The sequence below is a fragment of the Engraulis encrasicolus genome, chromosome 14, assembly GCF_034702125.1.
Source record: "Engraulis encrasicolus isolate BLACKSEA-1 chromosome 14, IST_EnEncr_1.0, whole genome shotgun sequence".
Lineage (NCBI taxonomy): Eukaryota > Metazoa > Chordata > Actinopteri > Clupeiformes > Engraulidae > Engraulis > Engraulis encrasicolus.
The window spans coordinates 20,303,717-20,323,805 of record NC_085870.1 but is presented as its reverse complement, the minus strand read 5'-3'; the positions used below and the strand labels follow the sequence as shown (position 1 = coordinate 20,323,805).

Genomic DNA, 20,089 nt, shown 5'->3' with positions numbered 1-20,089 from the left:
TTAGTTCTTCACACATGATTTCAGTTATGTTGTGGTTAGTTGTTAATCTATGTTCAAAAACAAACACTCTGCCACAAAATTTGATATTCATCAGATTGCATGAAGCACTAGTGGTAGGTCAGCAACTCAATATTATGGTCACAAGCAAAGTGGTTCGCATCAAGCTGAACACCTCTGATAGTGGTGGGAGGGTTGGGGTTGGGGGAGGTGGCGGTGGTGGGAACTGTGCGTGGGACTGGTAGGAAGTTGACTTATAATTGTGAGTTTGAATCAAAATCCTCATAAGCTAAACTCAAAATGTCCTTGAGCAAGGCATCAAACCCCACCTTGTCTGAAGGGTGACTGTGCCTTTACTCTCATACCTGTAAGCAGAGCTCAAGTTAACACCTGCCAACCAGACAAATGTTCATGAAAATTCAGTTTGGCTGTTAGAAAAGAAAACGTACTAGTCACTTTTACCCATTAGTGAGCGTGTGGTACGATGGTAAGATTAACATCTACTGGCCATTTTGGCTGGTGTTGAAAAATGTTAATTTAGAGCCCTGCCTGTAAGTCACACTGCATAAGGGTGCCAGCGAGGTGCAATGCAATACAACATAATACAATGTAATACAACACAATGCAATGTTATGTTAAGCAATGTAATCCATTGCCTGAGTGTATTACCTGAGCATGTGCAGAAAGCGGAACCAGGTCTGCGCTACGCAGTCGTTGTCCATTTCAGACGGGATAAGGTTAGCGTCCTCCTCTGGCACTTTGAACGGCGGGAACGAGGGGCCGTAGGTGAACCGCAATAACCTGGATGGGGGGGGGGGGGGGGAAGAGAGTGAGAGAGAGAGGGGGGGGGGGGGAGAGATAGGGAAAGAGAGCGAGATAAGGAGATAGGGGGAGAGAGAGAGAGAGAGAGAGAGAGAGAGAGAGAGAGAGAGAGAGAGAGAGAGAGAGAGAGAGAGAGAGAGAGAGAGAGAATATGTTATCATACTGGTATACATCATGTTTTCATGTACGTTTGTATATGTACTGAAGGGGAGTCAAGTTTCTCAGCGCCGATTCAAACCCAGACGACCGGGGTTTTAGCTCACAGACAACAACCCCAGTGACGGTCATATATGTTTTGCATGTACACATACAGTACATGGCACAGTTGTTTTTACCAATATCTTGATCCTGACTAGCGCTTCTTCTAACCTGGAGGTCAGTGCTGCGATGACCTTGCTCCACTGCTCCACCACAGGCGGGTGGTGCCTCCAGTTGGCCAGCATCTCCCTGGCTGTCTTCCAGTAGGGGGGCGTGGGGAAGCAACGTGTGCAGGCCAGGAACCACACCTCAAACAGCACGCTGATCAGCTTCTCAGCCAGCTTCTCCGCTATGCCACCTAAGTAGGCACACGAGAAAACAATGTATAAGGTTGCAGGCAGCAGGTTCGCACACTAAACAAGACACAAAGACACAGGAAAACAATAACAGAAACCATTACAGTTTTAAAAAAAGTACTACATTGCATTAAAAAGTGACTATGGTAAAAAAAAAAAGTACATAAAAGTCAATGCATAAATACATCAAAAGTAACATAAGCAATAACAAAGCTGCTTAGGACTAGCCTGCGAAATCCCATGTTGCTTTGCACAACCGTTCCGATCTGAAAGACAGCATGGCAGCTGCCTTAAAGTGAGGGAGCCTGAGCAAGGGAGACAGTCAGAAAGCGGGGAGGGGTGGAAAGGCTTGACAAACAGAAGCGTGCAGTTTATTTGAATAGATAGAACTATATCTATAGGGCAGTCATGGGTAAGCGGTTAGGGCGTCAGACTTGTAGCCCAAAGGTTGCCGATTCGACTCCCGATCCACCAGGTTGGAGGAGAGAGTAATTAACCAGTGCTCTCCCCCATCCTCCTCCATGACTGAGATACCCTGAGCATGGTACCATCCCGCTGCACTGCTCCCTTGGGGCGCCGTTGAGGGCTGTCCCCTTGCGCTAAAAGTTGCTAACTGGCTGATAGTTGCTAACTGGATGATGATGATTTTGAGAAACTCAAACCTGGGGTGCAGTTCTCAAAACCATAGTTGCTAACTACATAGCTACTTTGTAGTTTGCAATGCAATTTCCCATTGGCAACTACTGAAGTTGCTAACTGGCTAACAGCTACGCTTTCGAGGAACAAATCCCTGATTAGCAATGTGTGTGTTTGTCAGTGTTTGTGCATGTTTTGGACACAACTGCACTTCGACACTTGTGTATGTGTTATGAGTCGAGCTATGTGATTGGCGGTCACCTCCGACGGTGGGCGGGGCGAGGAGCGTGTCGTTGATGCGCAGCAGGAAGAGCAGCAGCACCTCCCAGGTCTCGCGCACCATGGAGGAGGAGTCGCGCGCCAGCTTCTGCACCGCACACAACACCTGCTGACACAGTCTGAAGTGCATGGGGCTGAAGACCTCTGGCCTGGAGAGGAGGAGGAGGAGGGAGAGGAGAGGAGGAGGAGGGGGGAGAGGAGAGGAGAGGAGAGGAGAGGGGAGGAGAGGAGAGGGGAGGAGAGGAGAGGAGAGGAGAGGAGATGAGAGGAGAGGAGAGGAGAGGAGAGGAGAGGTAGAAGGGGGAGAGAGGAGAGGAGAAGAGAGGAGAGGAGAGGAGAGGAGAGGAGAGGAGAGGAGAGGAGAGGAGAGGAGAGGAGAGGAGAGGAGGGGAGGGAGGAGGAGAGGAGGGGAGGGAGGAGGAGGAGGAGGAGGATGGATAGAAGGAGAGAGGGGGAGAGAAGAGAGGGGGAAAGGAGAGGAGATTAGAGGATGGGAGAGGACAGAAGAGGATGGAAAGAAGGAGGGATGGAGAGGAGAGGAGAGGAAGATGGAGAGGAAAAGAGGGTGAGAAGAGAGGAGACGGAGAGGAGAGGTGATAAAGATTATTATTTCAGTATATTTTATAAAACTTCAAGCACTTTTTATTCCAATACGACATTGTTATTGCAGGGTTATTACTCAAACACTTGAGCGATTTGAGAATCACTTCTGTGTCAAGCAACGACGCAAAGAACGAATGAAACAGGAGGGGTGGCTTGAAAGAAACTTTTTAAAGACGTACTGCTGTAGTAGTGAGGGTGACGGCTAAGAGAAGTGACAGGGGAGAAAGATGACGGAGAACAGAGCAGGACAGGCATGTTCTTCTGAGTGCTTCTATTTTGGACATTATTTAAGGTTCCTGATAGGCTCACAGTCAAAAGCAAACAAGAGCTACTCTGGTCTGGCAAATAATCACCCCCTTCTGCCCAACCTCAGTCATGCTTGACTAGAGCCAAAATAGACAGGAAAACAAACACCCAAAAATACCAGCCATGCAACTCAGACAAGTGCGTGTGTGTGTGGAGAGAGAGAGAGAGAGAGAGAGAGAGAGAGAGAGAGAGAGAGAGAGAGAGAGAGAGAGAGAGAGAGAGAGAGAGAGAGAGAGAGAGAGAGAGAGAGAGAGAGAGAGAGAGAGAGAGAAACAACGACACAGACACAGACATCTTCAGACTGCAATGAAGTTGAAATTAGCCACTGAAATACAACAGAGGCTGACCTCTTGTTTAATGACCATTGTAATGGTAGGCTGCTATAACGCTATTATTGCTAAAGGTGCTCGAGTTCTGCCCAGACAAGACACTGGGCCTATACTACAAAGCTGGTTCAGTTTAAGTTAAGGTTAAGTTAAGAGGTAAATCATCTAATACAAGAGCTTTTCTTAAGAAAACAAGGACTCCATGTTATCCTGAACCAGCTTTGTAGTATAGGCCCACTGACTCCACCATTTGGAATGTGTGTAAACACTGTCAATATACTGCAGTAGCCCCTTACCAGACACCATCCCGCCACTGAGACGCTGTAATAGTCACTGAAAGAAACGTACCAACCATGGTACTACACCACTATGACACAGGGCCTGAGCATGAAATGCAAGTCTTTCTCAAACATCCACAAGAAACCACCACCACCACCAACAACAACAACAACCTAGAGCAGCACTCATGGAGCACAGAACACCAAAACAGAACCAAGTTGAGCTATTGAACATAGCAACATGATGTTAAAATGTTACAAATGATATGTGCAAAGTAACACCTGCACAACAACCCTGGTGAAAATATTAGGTCCTTGGTAGAGGTACGAAATAACTGCCTTGTTGATGACGATGCAAAATGTCACCAGTCTGGTCATACAAAGCAAACACAAATTGACACCAAGTCTTGTTGGTTGTTTGAGAAAGGCCTTCACACCAGCAGGATTATGATTCAAACTTCACACGCGCACGCGCACGCACGCACACACGCACGCACGCAGGTACCTTGGGAGGAAGAGGTTGTGCAGGTGTTTGAGGATGGTCTGGACGTAGAGGTTTGGCTCCTTGATGATGGGCTGCGGTATGGAGTCCCTGGGGGACACCAGGGCCATGATCCAGTCCGTGTAGACGTCCACACACAGCTTGACCGTGTCCCCGTCCAGAGGCAGAGTCAGCCCATAGCACAGCACCTCCATCGTCCACTTCACCTGGAGGTAGGGGATAAGGAGCAACATCATCTCCAAAAATTCTGTGCTCCTGGACACGGATGTTAAAGGAACAGACCACCCTTTTTTATTTTCACATATTTGCAGTATTTCCCAGCATTGTTCATGAATGTGCATATCATTTTCTTCTCTGTGTTTTCAGTACTTAGATTTATTGGATCAGAATTATTAGCATAGCTTAGCATAATCACTGAAAGTAACTGGTATCTTTAGCATCAAGCCACAAGTGATCACTGGACCGAATTAAATTGCTGTTTTACACTCTGGTGAATGTTACATTCATTTTAAAGTGGTTTAGAAGTACATTTGATGGTGTTTTATTTTGTACCATAGACTTGCATTACTATGCCTAATTTGGGTATAGTGTCAAACGGGGCAATGCAAACACATAGACGAAAATTATATGCACGTTCATGAATAATGCTTGGAGATACTGCAATTATGTGAAAATCAAAAAAGGGTGGTCTGTTCCTTTAAGGACACAAAATCCGTGTCCAGGAGCACGGATTTTGCCCAAATTCCGTGCTCCTGGACACGGAATTGTTTTCCGTGCTCCTGGACACGGAATTGTTTGAAGTGCTTTCTATAGGCTATTTCCACAGTCTTGTGTTTTCTCAGGATTTTTCAAATATTTTGTCTAAAAAAAACATTTCTTACTGACAGGTTAGGGTTAGGGATTGTTTTGGTCTGGGCACAGCTAGTTTTCTTTCATTCAGTATATGACTTTGATAGCCTAGCAATCAACTGGAAAAGGTATTTCTCAAAAATATATCTTTAATGACAGGTTAAGGTTAGGGAATGTTTTGGTCAAGGCACAACTTAAATTGCTATAGCATTATTTTGTTTAGGATTAGCATTTGGTATGTATTTTCTAATGATAGAGTTAACACAGTGCTGTGGTAATAGCCTACAGAAAGCGCTTCCGTGTGCCCATCACGGAAAACAATTCCGTGTCCAGGAGCACGGAAAACAATTCCGTGTCCAGGAGCACGGAATTTTGGCAAAATCCGTGCTCCTGGACACGGATTTCGTGTCCTTAACATCCGTGTCCAGTAGCACAGAATTTTTGGAGATCAGGCTGCAAGGAATGAGAGGGTTAGGCACAAGAACAGACACACACACAGGAACATGCAAAGGTTGCGTACATGACTTAAGGATGTATGCGCACACACGCGCACACTCACACTCACACTCACACACAAAACAATCAAGTTCCCATGGATCAGACAACTGAAAACCTATAAACTTCTAAACAAAAGTATTTGTGTTTGCTATGAAAAAAAGGTGTGCACTCTTTGCCACCCTTCCTAAATGTCCTTCAAAAACCTCTCTAATTAAAGCCCATATTTCTCAGCCAGAATGGCAAGCGTGAAAGGAACTTCTTCTACTGACAGGACAGTAATTAATCAAAGAAAGACTTCACAGCACAAGCCTGTGCCCAAACCGCTAAACCCCGATCTTAACAACATTACATCTCTTCTTCTCCAAGTCTTCATCAACAATGACAATTCGGTTTGTAATTGTGCAGTCTCTGAGGAAGTCATTGTTGATCACAACATGTAAGCTCACAAAAAAGTCCAAGGCTTGTAAGTGCAAGTAGTGTGCTTTTGAAAAGTTTTGGCAAGCCTAGATGACTGGTAACCAAATCAGTGACCAATGACGGTTAACCAAATCTCCCAGTGTCCCTGGCTAACACCAAGTAGTCTTCAGTCTTCAGGCGGCTGGAAGCAGAACTCTACTAGAGAGAGAAGGGCCCACACTTGACTAAAACACCAACGATTACAGCCAAGAGTGAGCTAGTTTTTGCCCAGAACAAGAAGTCCATTTTTACCCTATAACAAGTAAATGATCAACCTTTAAGTTTACGGTTTACAAAATGTCTTGCTTTAAGTAACCGCATCATCAGTTGTGAATGGTTACATGTGCTATATGACCGGCAATTGTGAATCATGATGCCCTCAGCCCTTCACTCTGCTTGGACCAGGCCAGCAAACAGCCAGCCCTTAACAGGATGAGAGCCCACAGGCAGGCATGCAAGAAGGCCAGGAGGGCCGGGCGGGGCAGGCGGAGCCCCCCTAAGTGCTCGGCCAGACTCGACCACTTATCTCGTGAGCAAGTGAACAGCACGCCAGGAAACTGTGCGAGCCCAAACACCTCTCCATGTTGAATGGACGGAGGAGTGCGGGGGGGGGGGGGGGGGGGGGGGGGGGGGGGGGGGGGGGGGGGGGGTGGGTGGGGGGGGGGTTATGCCTTGGTAAGGGGCTGAGATTCTTTGCCTGACTGCATGCCTCAAGCACAGTACGGTTATCTACTGAGCTGTGGGACAGGGGTGTCTGTGGGACCTGGGATGGGATGAGGTGGGATGAGGTGGGCTTGGGAAAGGAGAGGAGAGGAGTAAGAGAGGAGATAAGAGAAGTAAGAGAGGAGAGAAGTAAGAGCAAAAGAACAAAATTCAGTTGAGAAGAAAGATATGACAGAACAACACATCTATAGAGGGAGGAGGGAGAGAGCGAGCGATTGTGTGTGTGTGTGTGTGTGTGTGTGTGTGTGTGTGTGTGTGTGTGTGTGTGCGTGTGTGCGTGTGTGAGAGAGAGAGAGAGAGAGAGAGAGAGAGAGAGAGAGAGAGAGAGAGAGAGAAGCACGAGCAGAGGTAAAAATGGGCAGATCAGAGAAGAGGAGAGGAGAGCAGAGCAGAGTGAAAATCAGGGGCAGAGGCGGCCCACATGGGAATGTACAGGAAATCCTTGCACTGTTATCAGAGCACACAGAAGCCAAGAGGAACCTGTGGTCCCAACACAACACAACCAGGGCGGAAGGGAAGGCAGCACAGGCACAGGGAACAATACACAGCTCTGCTCTGTAGCTGCGTACAGAGGCGCGCACACGGTTGCGGACACACACACACACACACACATGCGCGTGGACACGCGCACACACACACACACACACACACACACACACACACACACACACACACACACACACACACACACACACACACACACACACACACACACACGCGCACACATGCACACACACAAAGAAGGAGGAAAGAAGGAAGTTTGACAGTTCATGTCGAGAGAGGGAGAGAGAGAGACAGAAAGAGACAGAGAGAGAGAGAGAGAGAGAGAGAGAGAGAGAGAGAGAGAGAGAGAGAGAGAGAAAACTGGCAGAGGTGATGTGTGCTATGCACCTTAATCGGAACTTGTGAACAATTAGCACAATAGGAGTAATGAAATGCCTCCGACTCTAACATAGCACCAGTATGAAAGCATCCATGCCAAAGGCAGAATCTGAACTTGACGACCCCGTCTTTCTCCTATTAAGACTAACCGCGCGTTCCTGAGTAGTAGGAGTTTCCCACCAGGAGTCAGCTACCTCTCACCTCAAAGCGTTCCAGCCAGCAGGCGAAGCAAACTACAAACATGGAGGGCCAAACATACCGGCCCACCTGTCAAAGATGTGAGCTATGTAAACAAAGTGGTGTATACCACATCATCCGCTTCTCATTTCGCCGCATCATCTTTGAAAGAGGCAATGTCAGCAAAACCAAACACTAGAAAACTTCACAAGCTGTGTTGCATTAACAGGTCCGATTCAACTCTATTTGTCATTTGCTACGTATTCCTATCAGTGTGCAATAACATTGCTGTGCTGATGTCACAGTTTTCAATGAGATATAGCCGGCGTGCTTCGATGTGTCCCAAGCTCACGACTTGAGCTTTGCGCTTTATAACAGGCATTCCAAAGCATTTCGGCAAGTGGGGGGTCAGACACATCCCATCTCCCACCGCTGTGGAATGCGTCATAAGGCTTCAATAACAGCACGACAGGAAGACATGGTACCAATTTGAAAACAATGGCCCATGGTAAATAAAAACACAGTGTAGTTTCCTAGAGTGATTATCTAGAGCTCTTAGAACTGGCAAATTGCCTGGTAATGACTTTTAAATCTTCCCATTGTCCTCCCCCTCTTCAATCACTTGGCGCTGAGAAACGTTTTGCTGTTGTTGTTCTTTTTTAAAATGCTGTAATAAAATGCATGGAGTTGACACTGACATTGACACCGACACTCACTCACTCACACACACACTTTCATTATTTTATTTTGGAGGTCCAATAATTATTGGACACACAGGACACATGTGCGCTCACGCTCATGCACACGTGCGCGCACACATGCACGCGCGCGTGCGCGCACACACACACACACACCAAATCCACATACCTCTTTATCAGTCTTCAAAACGCATTGTTCTGATGAGGGGCCACCCTGACTGGTGCCCAGGGGCTTGACCACGGCGTTGGCCACATCTCTACCCACAGGCGCCGGGTAGGAGTGCAGGACGCTCATGTTGCCTTGGTCATTCTGCACCACCAGGTGCAAGGACCTCCACTCTGAATACATGACTGAGGCTTCTACTGGTTCCTTGGACAGCCTGGTGAAGACAATTGTGACACATAGGGGCGTCAAAATTAGCTACATGTATTAACTAAAATGAGTTGATAAACCAAGTGTTTAATGTGTGTTGGTTAAGATGGCTGGGATACTTGATCTGTGCACTACCGACCCTTCACAGTTCACTTGAAAGGTACAGCAAAACAAAGATAGTGGTTTGGTGTGTTTTGACAACATGTAGGCCTACTTTCCAGATCGTCTGAAGTGCAATGCCAATAAGTAGACCATGCTTAAAAAGTGTAGAGACTGGAAAACTATATGGTAAGTTGTGTTGTATGCCAATTAGGCTCGTGTGGCCGTATCTTCTTCGAATCTATTTTAATCAAAGGCCTAGTTATTTGAACTACAGACGATTTGCATGAAACAACCAGATGGGCGTTCCCTTCAACAAAGTTCTATTTTCCCTAAGACAGTGCAGACTGTTGCACTTGGACCGGAGCTTTGAATTAGCACGAAAAAGGTACATTTATTTGGAAGGGGTTGCTGTGTACTGGCCAATAACATCGACAACAATCAACAAATAGAGCTCTAATGCCAACCTGTCATGCTAGTTAAGTTTACGCCCTCCAGCTTTCAGTTCGAGCGCTAATCATACAGCGTCAAAAGTAGCTGCTAACCAGCGGAACAGATACATTAGCATGGGCATGTTTATTTACAATTGTATTGATGTAACAAAAAACAGACAGCAGAATCGTGTTCATAACAGGGCTGAGGTTTATCAAAGCAAAGTTCGTCATTTGAAAGGCATATGTCGTTGTCACCAAATAAGCTTCATTGGACCAAGGAAGTCCCCCGGTTGAACTTCTGAGTGGCTAACGCAGCTTTGCTAGCCAACAACACAAAATAATTTAGACAAGACAGCATCCTCAAATATATTTAATATCCAAATGTCGCTATCTGTGTGCGAGTTTTCCATATAACATGATGACAAAACCATCTGACAAACCGAACGCTGTGCCAAACCAACAATAAACAAAGTTAAGCCTAAAGTGACATGTAAGCTAGCTTCGCGTATCAACTAGCCAGGCTAGTCTTAGCTGTTGAACAAAACGTACAATTCAGCCAGTAAACCAAAGCGATATCGCCAGACAAAGCGGCATGCACTTGGAAGGACAACAGGTCAACAGTACAGCCAGTGCAGTGGTAGTTATTTTGGATGCGAATTACTCCGATAAAGACATTCTTAAAAACTCCATAACTCGATTGCTATCCAACAAAGCTAACAGTGGCAAGGTGATTCGGTGCCGAATCTCGTACTGGAAATGCACTGTTATTGTAGGCCGCACTGCGGGATATTCGAGACAGCAACATGGATAAGTTGTCTTTCAGAATTTAAACAACCACCGATCGCCAACTACCTGAGTCTGAGGAAACAGTTGACATATCAGACATCGGTGTCTTCTCAGCACAAGTACTTGAACCAACGAATGGACCGCAGAAACATCATCTTTGTCGCTGGGAATTCACTGTCACGGACAAGCCTTTCCGCCCTGTCGTCATACGGGTAGGGTTGGCATCAGGCGGCGCTAGAACAGAGATATAAACGATGTGGATTGGTCCTGAGGAGATTATTTTCTTTAGACATAGGCTAGTACTAGTAGGCCTATACCGGTAAATTCTAGTAGGAAACGAGTGGCACCATTCACTTGTGATTAGAAGTTTGTCGCAGTTAGGCCTAGAGTAGAGTGCTTTTATTAATCCCGAGGGAAATTAAGGTGTCTGACAGTTTACATAGGCTAGATCAGGGGTCAGGAACCTTTTTGGCAGAGAGAGCCATAAGCGCCAAAAAAGATTTTTTCATGAGAGCCATACCATTTTGAAAATTCTGAATACAATAAAAAGATGCACAAGTATATAGGCCTACATGTATTTCAATTAAGCCCAAGAATTTTAGAGTGTACTGTCAAGTTATTGCTTTTATTGATAACAGCTAAGGTTGCCAATTGTCAACTTCATATGGTGAAGGTCTGTGAGAATTTTGTTTATCTTCGATGCAATTTCCTGCATTTTAACACTTTTTAACCTCCCTTGTCCCGTTGCAACTCAATATGGAACTTTTACGATTCCGTATTTCAAGGGATGGTTGGCAACCCTAGATAAGTAAAAGCCATATACAGCTCCCAAAAGAGCCACATGTGGCTCTAGAGCCATAGGTTCCTGACCCCTGGGCTAGATAGTCAGATAGAAGGCACAGACAAAGGCCTAATACACATAATTGCACATTGCAGTAAACATATAGCAAAAATCCGAGTAGGCCTAGGCTATAACAAAATGCACCAGTTCACATAATGACACCCTCTCTCTCTCTCTCTCTCTCTCTCTCTCTCTCTCTCTCTCTCTCTCTCTCTCTCTCTCTCTCTGTCTGTCACACACACACACACACACACACACACACACACACACATACACACACACACATACACACACACACACACACACACACACACACACACACACACACACACACACACACACACACACACAGAGAAATGAAAGTTGGAAATTGTTGTGGGGTACACTATCTGAAGGAGAAATGTTTTTGTGGATAATTGAAAGCTTTCTTCCAGCTCTGCACAAATTGCACACAAAGTGCATAATCTAATACAATGGCAGCTAATAACTCACAGGTCATAACATTAAAAAATGAATATCACAAAAACTATTTTGCAATGAGTAATTGCAACCTAACCTAACATAACTAGGGCAGGGACATTAACATGTTAATTTTGATTAAGTAATCACACGATTTGATTAGTTAATTAAGGCGATTACAAAAATGAATCGCAGTATAATATAGTTACATAGTTCTGGATTAGACCAGTGGAGGGCAGTATTATGCCTGATGGTGAACAGCCTGCTGAAATTTAGAAGAGTTCTCTCTTGTTTTAAAAATGAATAATATTTTTTAGATTAAGCTTACTTATTGTAATTATTCAAAATCCACGTGAAAAAAATGTTTTCACTGTTCTCAAGTCAGATATTTAAATGTGATTAAAATGCGATTAATTTGATTAATTAATTTCAAAGAGTATCGATTAATTCGCTTAAATGTTTTAATCGAGTCACAGCCCTAAACATAACATAAGATAACATAACATAACATGACATGACATAACATACATAACATAACATTAACGTACCAAATTTGGTCTTTAGCTTGTGAGTCATTGCAGAGATAACGCCCTTTATATTGTGAAACAAGCTGTATTAAAGTACAAAAAGCGGATTCCAAAACAGTTGGGACACTTTTGTTGCCATTTTCAAAGCATTCAATGGGCAATATACACTCACCGGCCACTTAATTAGGAACACCTCCCTACTGCTGGGTTGGACCCCCTTTTGCCTTCAGAACTGCCTGAACTGTCTGCAACAATACTCGGGTAGGCTGTTGCATTCCAACAAAGATAAATTGGTACTAATTGGCCCAAATTGCGCTAAGAAAATATCCTTATGCCATTAAATCTCCAGCCTGAAACGTTGATATAAGGCAGGGTTGACCCATGTATGCTGTTGACGCAAAATTCGGACGATTCCACCTGAGTATTGCAGTAGAAATCAAGACTCATCAGACCAGGCCACATTTTTCCATTATTTTCCATTTCTCATTTTCCTGGTCTTAGCTGACAGGAGTGGCACTAAATGTGGTTTTCTGCTGTTGTAGCCCATTTGCCTCAAGATTTGATGTGCTGTGTAATCGGGGATTTTCTTATACCTCAGTTGTAATGAGTGGTTATCTGACTTCATGTTGCCCTTGTATCAGCTCCAACCAGTCTGACCATTATCCTCAGACCTCTGCCATCAACAAGGGATTTTTGCCCACAGAATCGCTGCTCACTGTATTTTTTTTCTTTTTCCCACCATTCTTTGTAAACCGTAGAGATGGTTATGTGCGAATATCCCAGTAGAGTCTTTTCTGAAATATTCAAATCAAGCCTTTCAGCACCAACAGCCATGCCATGTCAAAGTCATTTAAATAGCCTTCCTTCCCCATTATGATGCCCGGTTTGAACTGCATAAGATCATCTCGACCATGTCTACATGCACAAATGCATAGAGTTGCCACCATGTGATTGGCTGATCAGAAATTTGCCTCAATTAACAGTTGTAACAGGTGTTCCTAAGTGGCCGGTGAGTGTATAATAATAGCACAAGGTCAACATATCAACTGTTAAAGCCAGGCTTAAGTATTGTTTTGAGGGAAATACATGTGTGCTCAAAATTTGAAAGTTCATAAAGGTTGGAGCAGGCTTCACCCAACATTTTTTTCTTCTTTTAAGAGTGCTGACCAAAATATTGTAAAACTGAAAAATGAGAAAAGGTCGCACCTTGCATAGGTTTGTGTAATAATATGTGTAATAATAAGGTGTAATAATAAAGAAATGCATTTTCTCATTTTTCAGTTACTCATATTGTGACCCATGCAACAAATCTCAAAAACGTTGAGAAAGGGTCAAAAGATGTTGTAATAGTTGGATAATTCTACAAAATAACACGAGGAAGAATTTTTTAAAAGGATATACTGACTGCCAACATGAATGCACAAATAAAAGACTACAGAGAGGCTGTGTCACTCTAGCGAATGTCAGGGACTAATTACTGATCTATTACACAGAAGATTGAATTATCCAAATTGCTGGCATATATGGCCTATTTCCGTAATGTAGAGTTCTGTGAAATCATTTTATGAGTTATTTAGACAGAGATCATGAAATACTTGTCATTGTCACTAGCACACTATGACACTCCAACAATGACAGTTGTTGAAAAAAATGACCATAAACTCAACGCTTGATTATTGCACATGATACAGACATTTAACCATGTTGCATGTGGCAAAGATCATGCTAGATGGACCCAGTATACATGTGAAACTGTCCTCTGATTACAGAAAGGAAAATATTTCATCCTTTTTTTAAATCATGGACTTTTGCAGCATCCAGGTTAGACTGAAGATTAATAAGTTATTTAATCTTTCTTTAGTGGTCAGTCTAAAAGACCGCATACGATAAGGGGGTGCAGTAGTGACTTGGTTATGATCTTCTTTCTCATGAGGCACGTTAAAATGAATGCTGAATGATAAATCAGGGATTCTTGAGAGATGGGACAAAACATGTCCGGGAGATAAAACTCATGTTTGTGCTTAAAATGTAATTAAAAATTGCAACAAAATTACCTGGGATGATAGAAGAAGAAATTGTGTACACTAAAATATGATTTCATATTTATATAGTTTTTATTTTGTATTTTACACGTTGCGGTGTGTCATCAGTACCTTCAAAACCCCATGTCCGAAAGCAAGATTTAGAATTTGACAATACCATAATAATTGGTTAAAATGAAATATAACAAACATCATAGCTTCTGTCATCAAGTATTTTGGATAATTAATCAAACTACATGTATGTACAATGTTTTATAAACCTTTTTATATACTTTTTAAACTATTGAACATGTGTCCGGACTTTTAGTCAACACCGTAAGATTTTTTTAAAACACAAAAAAATGTACCATTATTGTGGTCAGTTCACACTCTAAGCAGCCTGGTACTACTTCCTGTTTGGTATACATGCCATGGAGACACTGTTCTGTTAAGGTCACATTTAATATTTGATTTTATCAATGCATGTTTAGGAAGACCACCTATGTCACAACCATAATGTGTCAACACCATAGTGCATAAAAATAAGGGTTATTTCAGTATTTTGTATAATAAAAGCTTAGAATAACTTTGTTGGCAAGTCCTTAAGTGACTGCTGATGTACCAGATGATTTTTGTTAGAAAATCATGTGTTATTATGAAAAGTAGGGTTATTTGTCAACTCCGTAAGAGTCAACTCAATAAGATTTTCTTAGGGAGTTGACGAGCAAAATCTTATGGAGTTGACAAATTCACCAAAAACTGCTCAATATGCTAAGGGACTGTTCGTAATTTACCGGGGGGGGGAGGGCTGGTGCGTAGGGGGGGGAGGGCCATGATGAAAAAAAAATAGGTGGAGGGGAGGGCCATGGGAAAAAAAATCGGAGTTAGGGGGAGGGCCATGGGGAAAAAAAACGAATTTATTTTATTTTATTTTTATTTCTTTTTTAAAATAATAATAAAAAATGCTCTGAAACACATCGCTTTGCGATGCAAGGTCCCGGTGCATACTATAGCACTGAAGCTTGTATCTGTAGTCAAAAAACTATCAGGTGCAGCTACTATTGCCCGCGCTGACTCTCTTTCACTGTAGGCCTATTGCTAGTGCTACGGGAACATTGAGCATCATAGAAAATGCCCGTGAGCAAATAACTAGCTGAGGTGAACTATATGGGCTAAACAGTTTGGGAAGTTTTGACAACGAATTGGATGGGCATTTCCAGAGGAATTTTGGAGAGGTGTTGTAGTCAACTGGTGGTCACAGCTTCTGGTAAGTCATGATTTTATTTATTGGCACCGCCGTGTGCTTTACATCTGTGTTAAAAAAAACTTTTAGACCCCAACCAGACCGGAATGAACAGTAGGCCTACCTAGGCCTAGACGTACTTTGGTAGAACGGTGCAGTGACGCGGAAGATTTTGTTTTGTTTAGCTTGTGGTGTCAAGGTAGTAACAGTGGTATTACCGGCGATGTGTTGGCCATGCATCATATACGGTCTTGAAACCATTGGAGGAGCTAACTTGTTGTGAAGAGAAGTCTCGTCACTTTGGTGAACAAAAACGGACCAACTAAGCAAGGAATTGTGTAGCCTACATTTAAAGCGTGACGGGAGAAGGGAATGTCACCAAAGTTGTGCATCGTGTCAGGTAAGAAGTGACTTTTGTTTCTTGCTGTGGAGATTGGATTCGTAGAAGCGTGTATTGGTATGCTAGGTCTTGCCTGTTGCTGGTGAAGTAGTCTAGCTTAGCCTCGGAGTTGGCTATGGGGTGAATCTGAAGGAGAGCACAGCTGGTGTGCCTGGCTTGTCTATCATCAGTTGTCAAAGTTGAATTGCCGCGGTGTGTAATGGCTGTGCTATTGTTGGATGTTTTGGAATGTTGTACCAGAGAGAGTAGAGAGAGAGAGGTTCCATTGGCCCATTGTTTCCGGGTTCTATTATTGCAAGGGGGAGGGGGGGAAATCCCCCTTTAGGCAGACCCAAGGACTGTTCTATTCAATGATAAAGTATTATGACACGCTCCTTTAGGCAGACCGGAACCTGGTCATGTTAGGTGCCCATGGCAACCTATTATGTTGGCATATCTCTATATATGTGATGCGATGAAATAGTTAATCTGTCATACGCATGATATTCGTGACGTCATTACGTGAAGCTAAGACTTCTGGGAATTATTATTATATCCATGAAGATGCTAGGAGCATAAAGTTATGTCCGTGTTTTATCCTGAGTTTAATAAAAGACCTCAATGGTAAATACAGCCTGGCATTTTCATGACATGGTGTCAGAAGTGGCCCAGTGACTGCAGTGATCGACGCGAGGAGACAGTTTCGACTGAAGTAAACGACGACCGAGATGGCAAAGTTTCACGCACCGGAATCGTTTGACTTCACCCAGCCGTCCGCATGGCCGGTATGGAGACAACGCTTCTCTCGCTATAGAATTGCTATGAAACTCGACAAAGAGGACGGCGAAATTCAAGTAAACACTCTACTCTACGCGATGGGTAAGGAGGCTGAACCCATTTTCAGTACTTTCACATTTCCGGATGAGATTGAGGATTACTATGGGGAAACAATGAAAAAGTTCGACGAACATTTTGTCCCTAAACGGAATGTTATCCACGAGCGGGCATGCTTTCACAGACGCTCACAGAGGCATGGTGAGAGCGTGGAGGCGTTCGTGAGACACTTGTATGAACTGGCGGAGTATTGCGACTTCGGTGCGACGAAAGACGAGCAGATACGGGATCGCATCGTCATTGGATTAGTGGACATGGAAGTATCACAAAAACTGCAGCTGGAGCCGGACTTGACTTTAGAAAAAGCTATCAACATGGCTCGACAGTCAGAGCTTATCAAGGCACAAAGCACCACCCGATCACCAGAGAGTGAAGTAAGTGCAATTACTCGCAAGCCAAAACAATTAAAAAATGCAGAGAGAAAACAAAGTAATGCTAAAAGTGGGCTACAAGGAAATGCATGCCAGCGATGTGGCAGAGTGCACGAGTTTGGAGCATGTCCAGCAAACGGCAAACAGTGCCGCAAATGCAGTAAAAAGGGACATTTTGAAGCTATGTGCAAAACGAAAGCAGTGCGCGCAGTGGCAGCTGCTAACAGTGACAGTGACGAGGGCAGCTCTTGGCTATTAGGAGCCATTACTGAGGACAACGATGTCGACGAGGATAAGTGGCTTGTAGATCTGCAAATTAAAGGGAAAGCTGTGCAATTTAGGATTGACACAGGCGCAGATATTACAGTGATTTCAGAGAACACATTCCTCAGCCTGCCCCAGCACCCTGTGTTAAAGGACACAAAAGCTGTTTTCACTAGTCCTGGTGGGAAACTGGATTGCAAAGGCAAATTCTTAGCAGAGACTGAGAAACGTGGTGTGAAACACCAATTCTGGATTTATGTGATGAGGGGCCCATTCACCACCAACCTGCTGGGTAGGAGAATAGCTTCTGAAATGGGGCTGATTCGCAGAGTGGATGGAATTGAGAGCTATGAGGACGTTTTTGGAGATATTGGACTTTTGAAGTGTGAGCCTGTGAAAATTGAGCTCCAGCCCGATGCCACTCCTTATAGCCTCGCCACACCCCGCCGCATTCCCTTCCCGATCATGCCTCAGGTGGTTGAGGAGCTGAGGCGCATGCAGTCTTTGGGCATCATAGAGGAGGTGCACGAAGCCACAGACTGGTGCGCCCCCATGGTGCCAGTCATCAAAAAGAACAAAAAGCCCAGAATATGTGTGGACTTGAAAAAACTAAACAAAGCTGTGAAACGAGAGCGATTCATCCTGCCTACGCTAGAGGACATCGCACCAACGCTCTCAGGCGCCACAGTGTTCTCCACTGTCGACGCTTCCAGTTGATTTTGGCAAATACCATTAGATGCCAACAGCAGGAGGCTCACGACATTCATCACGCCGGTGGGTCGGTTCTGTTTCCGGAGGCTGCCATTTGGCATAACCTCGGCCCCGGAGATTTTCCAGCAGAAAATGAGTGCCCTCCTGAGGGACCATGAAGGCGCCGTGGTCGTCATGGATGACGTCCTGATCTTCGGCAAGGACAGAGAGGATCACGACAAGAATCTTCGAAAGGTGCTGGAGACGATCAGAGCGTCTGGACTGAAGCTCAACCGCAGTAAGTGCCAGTTTAGAAAATCTGAGATCCAGTACTTTGGCCATGTGATAGGCATAGACGGCATTAGGCCGGATGAGAGCAAAGTCAGAGCAATAACAGAGCTACCGCGCCCCACAAACACAACAGAGCTACGCCAGACCATCGGGATGGTCAACTACTTCGGAAAATTCCTCCCTGCCCTCTCATCTGTCATGCACCCCATCAACAGCTTGCTGAAAAAGGACACCGCTTGGGTGTGGGGAGAGGCACAGGAGGAGGCGTTCAAGAAGGTAAAGCAAATGCTGACCTCCACTCCAGTACTGGCGTACTACGATGCATCCAGACCTACCGTAGTCAGTGCTGACGCCAGCAGCTACGGTCTGGGGGCTGCGTTGCTACAGGAGCAGGGGGATGGACTACGACCAGTGGCCTTCTGTTCCAGAACGTTGACGGAGACTGAGCGACGGTATTCTCAAATCGAGAAAGAGTGCCTCGCCAGCGTATGGGCATGTGAGCGGTTCACCAGGTATCTGCAGGGAATGGAGAAATTCTGTTTACAGACAGATCACAAACCGCTCGTTCCTCTCATAAACTCATATGACCTCGACAAAGCACCTGTGAGATGTCAGCGGCTGCTGATGCGTCTCATGAAGTTCAACGCCGACGCAGTGCATGTCCCAGGGAAGCAACTTGTTGTGGCAGACACGCTGTCGCGCAACCCTCTGCCAGACAGAGACACGTCGGACACGGAAGAAAAGGTCAAAGCCTACGTACAAGCCGTGATCGAGTCAAGACCAATCACAGGAGACAGACTGGACGCGATTAGGTCAGCCACTGACCAGGACACTGATCTACAGACTGTCATCCGCTACACCAGGGCCGGCTGGCCAGGTCAGTTATCACGCATTCCACACACACTACACGAGTTCCATGCTGCTAGGGCACACTTGTCAGTAGCAGAAGGACTTCTCCTGTATAATGACAGGATTGTCATTCCTCGCTCTCTGCGAGCAGATGTACTGTCCCAGCTACACAAAGGCCATCAGGGGCTTACCAAGTGTCGCAGAAGGGCCAGCATGTCGGTGTGGTGGCCAGGGATAGGCCACGCCATCACCAAAATAGTGAGTACATGTGAATTCTGCCTTAAGAACAAGCCTACGCAGAGGCGGGAGCCACTGATAACCACGCCCCTGCCCAGTGGTCCGTGGCAAAGGATTGCCGCTGACCTCTGTGAACAAGATGGTAAGCAGTACCTCATTGTTGTGGACTATTACTCGCGGGACATTGAAATAGCACAGCTGACTACCACTACCAGTCAGCAAGTGATAGCTCGCCTGAAAAGCATGTTTGTGAGGTGGGGTATACCCTTGGAGCTGGTTTCAGATAACGCTACCCAGTTCACTTCAGCTGAGTTCCAAGCATTCAGTGAGCAGTACAACTTCACACACACTAAGTCTAGTCCCCATTATCCACAAGCCAATGGAGCTGCCGAGCGGAGCGTTGCCACAGCAAAGCGCATACTGCGGCAGCCAGACCCTCACCTAGCCCTTATGAGCTACAGGGCTACACCAATCACCGCAACAGGCCAGAGTCCAGCTCAACTCGCCATCGGACGACAGATCAGGACAACAGTTCCAGTCCTGCCTGCCCTGCACAGCTGGCTCCGAGTCCTGTTGATACCGACGCTGTGAGGAGCAAAGACCAACAAGCCAAAAGTGCCTACCGCTTCTTCTACAACAGACGGCACTCGGCTCGTCCCTTACCTGTACTGGAGTCAGGTCAACGCGTCAACCTCAAGTTGGACGGCGAGAAAGGCTGGAAGACTCCAGCAAAAGTCATCGCGCA

At 45.2% G+C, this 20,089-nt stretch overlaps 1 protein-coding gene and 1 long non-coding RNA gene across 12 annotated transcripts in view; one reads left to right on the top strand and one right to left on the bottom strand.

Moving 5' to 3' along the window:
- The window catches only part of ralgapb (Ral GTPase activating protein non-catalytic subunit beta), a 65,568-nt gene extending 55,088 nt beyond the window's left edge, over positions 1-10,480 (bottom strand). For all 11 annotated transcript variants that reach the window (XM_063215151.1, XM_063215152.1, XM_063215153.1 and 8 more), the window contains exons 1-6: positions 10,345-10,480; positions 8,756-8,966; positions 4,307-4,509; positions 2,271-2,437; positions 1,189-1,375; positions 667-798 (exon numbers count right to left, since the gene is read on the bottom strand). In XM_063215151.1, the coding sequence (XP_063071221.1) occupies positions 667-798; positions 1,189-1,375; positions 2,271-2,437; positions 4,307-4,509; positions 8,756-8,935 (869 nt within the window). In that variant the 5' untranslated portion in view covers positions 8,936-8,966; positions 10,345-10,480. The remainder of the gene's footprint in view (positions 1-666; positions 799-1,188; positions 1,376-2,270; positions 2,438-4,306; positions 4,510-8,755; positions 8,967-10,344) is intronic.
- LOC134462236 (uncharacterized) overlaps positions 9,398-20,089 on the top strand; it is a 29,597-nt gene continuing 18,905 nt past the window's right edge. The window contains exon 1 of the long non-coding RNA XR_010037500.1: positions 9,398-9,446. This is a non-coding gene — a long non-coding RNA (uncharacterized LOC134462236). The remainder of the gene's footprint in view (positions 9,447-20,089) is intronic.